At 40.1% G+C, this 9,958-nt stretch overlaps 1 protein-coding gene across 1 annotated transcript; it reads left to right on the top strand.

The window, feature by feature from the left end:
* The first annotated feature begins 1,664 nt into the window (after positions 1-1,664).
* On the top strand, positions 1,665-6,671 carry LOC104848068 (lipocalin Cav p 2.0101). Its single transcript, XM_019204516.2, has 6 exons — positions 1,665-1,859; positions 2,309-2,448; positions 3,327-3,400; positions 5,155-5,265; positions 6,369-6,470; positions 6,655-6,671. The coding sequence occupies exons 1-6, from the start codon at positions 1,665-1,667 to the stop codon at positions 6,669-6,671; spliced, it is 639 nt and encodes a 212-aa protein (XP_019060061.2).
* Positions 6,672-9,958: the final 3,287 nt, after the last annotated feature.

The raw sequence follows: 9,958 nt of genomic DNA, 5'->3' as shown, positions 1-9,958 counted from the left end.
ATCAAGAATAAGACAAAGATGACGACTATTACGAGTCCTGTTCAGTAGAGTTGAGGAAGCTCGAGTCACGGCAATGAGACAGAAGAGAGACATCAAAGGAACAAAGATAGGAAATGAAGAAGTCAAGGGGTCATTAGCTGGGGATGACGTGATACTCTAATTGGAAGACCCCAAGAACTCCACCACAAGTCTTACACACATAATAACCAGGTTCAGTAATATGGCTGGATACAAAGTCAACACACTAAATCAGTAGCTTTCCTGTATACAAAAACAGTCTCACTGAGAGCATAATGTGGCAAACATTCCCTTTCCCAAAAAGTTGAAATACCTAGGAATCCAACTAATGAAAGAAATCAAAGACGCTTACTCTGAATTCTGTAACACCCTGTAAAAAAGAGACCCAGAGCACATCAGAAAATGTCCTTACTCCACAACTTGCTCCTGGGTAGGAAAACCAAGATAATGAAAATGGCCATACTTCCAAAACTGCTATACAGATTCAATGCAATCACAAACCCAATTCCAGCAGCATACAGCACTGACCTTGAGAAAACAATCCAAAAATTCATTTGGAGCTAGGAGAGACCTAGGATAGCAATAGCAATTCTAGGCAATAAAAGCAAGGTAAGGGGTATCACAGACTCCAACTTGAAACTACACTAAAAGGCAACTGTTCTAAAAAGAGCTCTGTATTGGCAAAGAAACAGACTGAAGGCCAGGCGAACAGATTAGAAGATGCAGAAACAACTCCAGACACACTCAACTGACTCATCTTCTGCAGAGGAGCCAACAACGCTCACTGGAGGAAAGGCAGCTTCTTTAATAAATGGTGCTGGAAAACTGGGTTTCAAGTTGCCGAAGACTAAGCCTAGAAATGTATCTCTCACCACGCAGCAATGTAAAATCAAAGTGGATCACAGATCTAAATATTAAAAGTGAAACGCGTGACAAAGGCTGGAAGTTTGAGTGATTCTGGATAAAGTAAGTTGGGGTCTAGAAAAGAACATTGTATGTAAATACCTGAAGGGAGAGATTCATAATTGATTTAAGAAAACATGTGGTAGATTTTCAATTTGTATTTCCTTTGATGATCATTTTCACTAGTACTCCATTTATTTTCATACATACTGGGGCTCAAACTCAGCACTTTACCACTGAGCTACATCCCGAGAACCTTTCAGTATTTATTTTTTGTGTGAGTCTCAGTACATCACGAAGTGGATTCAATCTGTGACCCTCCTGCTTCAGTCTCCCCAGAGAGCTGTGATCTCAAGGATGAAACATAAGGCCCACCATAGGTCCTGGCATTTCAAGGTATAGATGCCATGTTCTCACTTGGCCAAACAGGAGAGCACCATGTGTCATTTTCCAAAGTACGTTTTAGTGTGGTGTCTGGAATCTTAAGGAGTAATATTGGTATTGCAATATTTGTTTTGTGACTTACCTACTCTACTATTCCTTGGGATTTAGGAGAAATTGCTGGAAATGTACTTGAATGTTTCCTGTGTGCTGTGTTCTCTCACCGGGGCTGAAAAGGTCACTTATACAGGCCAAATTAAACTTCTACCAAAGCTTATCTCATTAAAACGATCATAGAAAATTACATAAAGTCCATCGCTTCCGATCAGGAAATGTTAGGACTGAAGCTATCCAGATGAACAATGAATTCCTTATGCCTCACCCCCCTGGAGCAGTGGTATAAAAGAAGCCACAGCTCTGATTCCCTTCAGCGTCTGTCCTGCTCTGAGCTTCTGCTGAGGAAGAAAGGCAACTCCAACAGGATGCAGATTCTGCTGCTCGCTCTTGCTGTCGGTCTGGCTTCTGCCCAGAACAATTCTAGAGTGGGGTATGCGAGTGTGTGTGTGTGTGTGTGTGTGTGTGTGTGTGTGTTTCTATGTGTCTGTCCTTATTTTCCATAGTAACTCCATTTTATAACCATGTTCTTCACGTCACCCTATAGACCTGAACCAATCTTGTTTTCTGAGATGTCTCTGTTGTCTTTCTATCATAACTGTCTGTAATTGCAAAACCTAAGGCACATAAATGAAAGTTTTAAGTCTGCCTAATATCCAAGTACAGACTCTTTGCTATTTCAATCTCAATAAATGCCTCGTGTGCTCTGTGAATTTGAAGAATTCTGTGGCTTTTCCGTGATTTTCCTCTTAGGGACCATGACCAAGCATTTATCCGGTAGGGTCAGATTTGTATTTTTGTGTTGAGCTGAAGCGTGGCCTGATGTAGAGATGTTCATGCGACTAGAACAAAGCCATCTACTAACCTGCCCAGCGTGAACTTGCCTTTGCAGATCGATGGTGACTGGCGCAGCCATTCCATAGCTGCTGATAAAGTGGAGAAGATCGAAGACGGTGGGGAACTGAGAGTCTATTTCCGCCAACTGCAGTGTCAAGATGGATGCAAAAATATCTCCATCAAGTTTTATGTCAAGTAAATAAAATGTCCCCTCATCTAAGGGAAGGATCCACCCAACTCCTTCAGTGAGCTCTCATATGTGTGCAATGGGAAAATGAACAATAATATCGTCAATGGTGAGCTACAGTATGGAGATATCAATTGAACATCATGTTTCCAAGATCTTTAAATAATAGCAGGGGCCAGGGATTTAGCTCAGCGTTCAGTGGCCTGCCTCACAAGCACAAGGACCCGAGTTCGATCCCTGGTACCACAAATAATAATAATAATAATAATAATAATAATAATAATAATAATAATAGCACATATGGATCATTATGGAGGTAGAAACATGGAGATAGGATCTTGACTAATGCGTTGCAGGATGGATTTATGGAATGAATTTGTCTAGAGGTTTTGCCACCATGGTCTTGTACATCTATTAGAGACATCTTATTGATTAACAGTCACATTAAGTAGCAGAAGTTGAACACTATCCTGGAGTATAAGGACTTCAGCATCAATACCCTCAGGAGCATGTATAGAATGGGTGAGGAGTCTCTTTGAGAACAGTGAGATCTGTTTATGTGACATGCAGCAAAACTCTTCCTTGTGATGTGGAGTTGGCTATGCACTCCCAAATATGAGTGACAAACACCCCTACGTGTGGCAGTTGGAGGTGAGATCTGAGGGAATGAAGCTGGTACAGGCCAATGTTGTTGGTGAAAATCTTGCACACCACAGGGAGTCTGGTGGCACAGCACTGAGTATCATCCATCTGGATGCACCGTGTGAGAAATGCTGACATAGCCTATTAGTTTCAACACCTGGAATGTCTTGTTATTCCCATAGTTCCTCAGAAGGAGATCAAAACGGATGAGAAATAAGCACTGTGGTGTTGGTTTGTCTTTCAGGAAGGACGGGATGTTCCAGGAGTTCACTGTCGTGGGAGTAAAAGATGAAGCAAGAGGTGTTTACGTCGCCGAATGTGAGTACTGGATGTTGTAGGCTGACTACATGGCTCGAGTCATAAAGCGAGGGCAGAGTCATGGCTGTGCCTCACTCTCACCATCTCGGCACTGGGACTCTAGAACAATTCCTGTTCCCAATGCCTTAGGCAACCTGGAAAAATCTAGCGAAACTTGTGACAGTGCAGGGCATCATACCCAGCTGGGATGTGTTCCATAGCACGGAAATGCAAGCATGGAACGTGAGCATCAACGGTCAATGAACCAAGCTCACCCGCAGTGTGGCGATGGGATGGACAGAGGTGATGGGTTCAACTTTAAACAGTTCCTGACCTGAACAGATGCACCGCCTCGAATGTCCCTCAAAGCTCTGCCCCTTCTTCCAGCACACCTGCCCATCCTTCTTGCCAGCTCCCTTCAACAGATTTTGATCCCAGTGATGCAGGGCCGTGGAGAAAGCCTCCAGAACTGCTCCACGCAGTCACAAGGATGATGGGATGAGTGTGTTGGAAGCTAGGGGCGTGCTGAGAGGTGGGCTCGGAACAATGAGTCTCGTACTGCAAAGGTTTCTACACACCTGGAAAATTTAATAATTTTTATCACCTCCTGTATTTTCAATGGATTTTGAGGGAGGAGATATGGATAAAACTAATTTAACTGACAAAACTTCTTTCAAAACCACTCATCCACTTAGCAAATATGTCCACACTTCTGTTTCACGGAATGAACATAGTCAGTGATTTCTTGATGTATTAATAGTTGTTTTTTAGCTGGGTGTGGTGTTGCAGGCCTGTAATCCCAGCACTTGGGAGGCTGAGGCAGGAGGATCGCTGTGAGTTCAAGCCAAACCTTGTCTACATAGTGAGTTTCAGGTCAACCTCAACTACATAGTGAGACGCGGTCTCAAAAAAACAAACAAATAAAAAAATTGTTTTGTATGTTTTGTAGATAAACCACAATTCACATACAATAAAATTACATCAAACCCTAAACTTTGAGTTAAAATAACAATGAAATACTTAAATTGGGTTGCCATTATCTTGAATTTCACTTAAAATAGTCAGAGCAATAAACACAACTTCTACGTCTATGATTGAGAATAATTTTCAAAAGCTAGTCCTATACTATTATGTAGACCAACACCAAATATTTCATTTCATAGAAAGAAATGAACACCGTAGTTTTCAAATTATACCCTAAAATTATTTTAATTTATATAAATATAATCACTGGGTAGCAGCTTCAAGCTACAACTGCATAACATATGTGTCTAGCATTTTTCAGTAATGTAACTAGCACCTCTTTATTGGTACTGCAACAAATTGATAAGTTTTTAGTGCATGTTAACAAGGTACTTTTCAATTCTCTCATGGAATTACAGTAAAATATTGGTGAGGCTTGAAAATTGATTGATTAAATTTCTGAAAATTCAGTGATTGATTTTGACTCACTGGCTCATGTAGGGAGATTTTCTTTCTCTCCTATTTACCTCTAGATTTTGCCCTAGAAATTTCTACCTCTTAAAACACAGAGCACTGTGCCAGTATTTACACATTTTGAGAGGTGCACATGTTCACCAGATTAAGGAGGAAGAATGTAGAATGTGTTTTCCCCTTAGTGGTCCTCACAGACGACTGTCACATGTTGGAGGAAGGTTGATGAAATGGACTTTTTCTGAAAGGAGGAATTCAAACCAGCACATTTCAAATAAATCCTGCCCGATCCAGGGGGTAAATTTTAACTATACTGAGTTTCAATTTTTTTTCCTTTATAGACTCAGGTAAAAACTACTTCTCCGTTGTGTATAACACAGAAAAGGTCATAATATTTCACAACATAAACGTGGATGAAGCAGGCATAACAACGAATGTGATTTTAGCCACTGGTAAGTTGGAGAGCAACTTCTCCATTGTGTGGATGGGATAGACATCAACTTGACCTATGCTCTGAGTAGCAGAAGGAACTCTGTTCATGTGTCATCTCCTTAAGCCCCAGTGTGGAAATGTGTTCACACACAGATGGAAATTTTTACCTTGAGGGCATCAAGGGTACTGAAAAGTGTCTTTGAAATTAAAGATGTGCATTCTCTCTGGGGTCCTAACAGAGTGCTTTGCTGAAAATGGTAAGGGCAAAAGACCCAAAAAGTACTGCAAGGTTTGTCAAAAAGAAACGCCAGCCATAATCGGTGTGTGCCACCTACTTGAGCAAAATTTAAAGTGTGATTTTCCATTTGTGATTTTCCCATAGTCATGACTGTGTTTTCCCACAATCGCCTCCTTTGAAACATTTAGCCAATAAAAATTCTTGAACCTGATGCTCTGTAAAGAAACAGCATGTTAGATTCTGCTCCTCAAATACAATGCTCACAACCTCTGAATTTTTCTGACTGCTGAGAACTCCACATGGGCAGCAAGTGAAGTGTTTGACCCTCAGAGGAATGGGACACGTAGATATTTCAGGAAAACTGGAAAACTGGGAAAACTGGGTCAAACCTAGTTTAAGAAAGATGAAGGGGTTTTGCCTTGTGTGTTTGTTCCTCTGGTCCTCATTACTTATGTGAGGTGGAAGGATGTGCTGGCGAGAAGCTGAGATCATTGCCAGTCCTCACCTGATGCAGCGTCCACCCAACCGGGGAAGGGCTGCAGAACACAGAAAGAGGAAAGTGAGAAGCTCCAGCGTGCAGAGATTCCCAGCTCTTAGACACAGCCATCTCCACACCCTGAAGCATTTGCAGATTGCATCCCATTCGGGGACACGGAGACTGACAGAAGAAATGCAGCTTTGTGTCCTCAGCAGTCTTAGGAACTGGAAGACCACGTGCCGCTCAGTGTGTGGACTCCACCCAAAGTCACTTAAGACTTCCCTGCTGGAAGGAGTTGGGGCGGAGATGGTGGGGTCCCCAGCAGCACAGCGCAGCACAGGGGCCACTTTGGAAATCAAGTCACATCCTAAGCACACCTGTTCTGCTTTATTGTCATTGATTTGCAGGAAAGAGAGACAGTCTGACGGTGGAAGAACAGCAGAAGTTTGCCAAGGTGGTTCAGGATTATGGAATTCCGGAACAAAACATAAGACCTGTCATCCTAACAGGTAGAGTCACCACACTGAGTCCGATGATACCAAAACTCACTGGGAATGAAAACATCCTTAGTGTTAGCATCAGTGTGGAATTATTATTCCAAAATTCATGTTTTCATCAAAGTGCTCTTGCAAGTGTTTTTTGATTCATTGAATAATTCCAATCACCATGCTTGTCTCTTCTTCTCCTTCTCAGACACCTGCCCGGAATAAAGACCACACTTGGGTGAGTAGAAACACAGTGCTCAGAGTGCCTGACAGTTTCAACTTCTTGGACTATTTTCCTAAGAATTATGACATATTTCTTAGACAAATAGCCCCTTTGTAAGTTCAAACTTTGGTTAGTGCACGTGCATAAATGTTGCAAACATAGTGCAGATCCACCAAAACTAACAGGGATTTTTTTACAGTGGTGAACATAGGAATGCTGTCTGTAAAATGTGATTATTTCTCCACCCTGATATACCATTAGACCTGATGAGCTCTGGTGTGAATAATGAACTTTGTGGTACAAATATCTTTGTTAGCTGTAGATAGGACTCTGGAAGATTTTTGACACGAGCGTATGTACACTTGCCAGTGGGCTGATGTAATTCTATACCTTGGAAACCCTGACACAGATCAAGCAAAAATTAATGCTTTCCTCAGAAAGTGTTGATCACAGATTCCATGCATGCCCATATATTTATGGATTCCCAGGAGATGATTTTTATATTCCTCCTGTACTTATCAGCAATTAAAACCACGTGTTTTATAAAAAGCTATACAATCTCCCTTTTTGTCAAGAATTCTAAAAATGATTTGACACAAGTCTATAATCTATTCTTCATTAATAGATTTTACTTTTCATTTTGTCTCTCAGAAAGACCATGCTACTAATATCAGTTCGGCAACACTTTAACAATTTTTTTCTTTTCTTTTCTCACAGATGATAATGGAGCAGCAGTATCAGCCATCTCCTCAAAGACAACTGAATCATTAATGAGAGGGACCAATTTCCTTTACTTTCAACTGTAGTTGCTTCTTTCCAGTGAGGTCATGAACCTATGTCATGACTTTCGTTGCATCCTTATCATCTCTTTTCTTGATCTTTCTGTTTCTTTTTGATTAAATAAATTGATTTCATATGTTATCATAAACTTCTTTGAAAAGAATTTTTCATTTTATAAAGCACAACTATTTTAAAAACTGGGTCTGCAGAAGATGTGGTTTTTGTATAAAATGGAGTACTACTCAGCCATAAAGAATGAGTCATTCGTAGGAAAATGGATACATATTGGGGTCATACTCTTTAGTGAAATAAATAATCACACATGTGTAAATACCAAATAGTTTCTCTGGTATGAAAAACTAAAAGAGTAAATAAGATCCAAATGGTATAATTGACAATGTGAAATATGAAGAAAAGGGATAGTGGTGCAGGGCAAGTGGGAAGGCTAAGGGAACGGAAATGAGGGAAAAGAGAAAATACAACGAAATGAAAAAATGGAAACAAAGTTTTGTCAATAGGGAAGGGAGGAGGTGCTGAAGGGAGGGCTGGGGTATAGGGAAAAAATTAGAAGGAAGTCCCGTCATGTACAGGGACAACATCCCAATGATGAATGTAACTGTACTGTATACCTAAAAAGTACCAATAAACTCAATGAAAAAAATAGAAGAAAAAAACTGAGTCTACAGTACACCAAGATGTGATTCTTAGCATTACGGCAGAGTTCTCCAGTCTGGTGTGGTTAGAGAGAAAAACAGGAACTAAGTCATCATGGATTCAGAGTTTTATGATATAGTGGAAATGTCCTATGGTGCATCCCTTGAGAGGTGTGATTGGCTGGTGGAATACTCTACAAAAAGTCGCAGGAGTGATATTTAGGGTACAAGAAAAGGTTCCACCAGTAAAAAATGACAGGCAGAGACTGGGTTCCTAGAATTATTTGAAAAAAAATTTTACGGCAGAAAACATTGAAATAGTTGTAATCTCTCACCTGAAAATATACCTATAAATCATGAAAAGGATCATAAAATAAAATCCTTTCAGAGGATCAGAGTCCCAACTTGAAAAGTTATATAAATTAAAATATTGATTTCTTCTACAATAATAAGATAATAATAAATATGAGAAGTAAAAAAAGCGTAAGAAATCAAATGTACAGCTAGTTCAATGAAAGAACATTGTGATAAGGCTTACAGGAAAGAAAACACGTTAAGCTAGAAAACGAAGTTGTCACTGGCAAAAGAAAACTTTCCTCCTCAGTAATTGCTAAGAAAGTGAGAAATTCTTCTACCTTTAGACCAGCAGTGAAAGAATGAATAAAACAAACCCAGTTATACCTTCCTTAAAAGGATCTCAGTTGATTTCTTAGGATGCACATAGACTAAATGTGAAGGGATTGAAAAGAAATCCCACACAAAGGGAAGACAAAGCAGCAACAGGTAGAGGAAACTGTTATGGTTTGGGTCTGGGTGTCCCCCCTAAGCCTCCCGGGGTCACAGGCTGGATCTAGAGGGGGTGAAGCTGGGGTTGCTTCATGATGCAAAGCTAGCCTCAGGGGCACTGGGATGAGGGATGTGAGTGCTGCCCACCTTGTGGAGTCCGAATGACATCAAAGGGACGGGGAGATGCTGCTCCTGTCTCTGACCGCCCTCGCTGCCTTCGTGTGCCACCTTGCTTCTCCTTTCCAATGCCAGTTCGTGGGCCTTGCCTTGTATTGGCTGATTGTGAACTGAAGTCTCTATGAAATGTAAGCCTAGGACACTCCTTTCCCTTTAACTTTGGGGGTCTGGTATTCTCTCTCAGCTATGAGAGAAAAGTAACTATTAAAGAAATGAATACCAGATAAAAGAGATTTTAAAGTCAAAAATCAGCAAAATGAGAACATGCATTTACCATCAAATGAATAAAGGGTTCATGTGCCAAAATCAGGGTCATTGCTAACTATAATAGTACACAAGATCCTAATGAGATAATTCACATTGTGAAATGGGAAGAAAAGGGCTAAAGGTTTAGAGAAAGTGGGAAGGGTAGGGGAAACGTAATAAGGTGACATAAAAAAATAAGAGAAAATGAAAAATGGAAATAAAGAGTTTGTAAATGTGGAGGGGAGGAGAAGGTTAATAGAGGGCAGGGACAAGGGAAAAAAATGGGAACCAAAACCTGTCATGTAAAGGTACAAGATGTCAATGACGAATGTAACTGTACTGTATACCTAAAATGTACCAGTAAACTCAATAAGAGAAAAAAAAATGAAAGTGTTCATATAACAAAAGGTAATTATATATAGCACACACACACACACACACACATAGGATACATATATTTATTATAAATTTACATGCATAGACACATATACTGTTTATACAATTTATTGCTATAAAGTAAAAATTTATGTATTTATGTATAGTACACAATTTCAATTTTTAAAGCTGTGTGTGTGTGTGTGTGTGTGTGTGTGTGTATATATATATATATTCTCTCTTTTCTGTAATGTCATATGTTCAATATCAGA

This window comes from Fukomys damarensis, unplaced genomic scaffold (assembly GCF_012274545.1).
Source record: "Fukomys damarensis isolate Sample0158 unplaced genomic scaffold, DMR_v1.0_HiC HiC_scaffold_39, whole genome shotgun sequence".
Taxonomy (NCBI): Eukaryota; Metazoa; Chordata; class Mammalia; order Rodentia; family Bathyergidae; genus Fukomys; species Fukomys damarensis.
The sequence above is the reverse complement of the archived record's forward strand: the minus strand, read 5'-3'. Positions and strand labels throughout refer to the sequence as shown.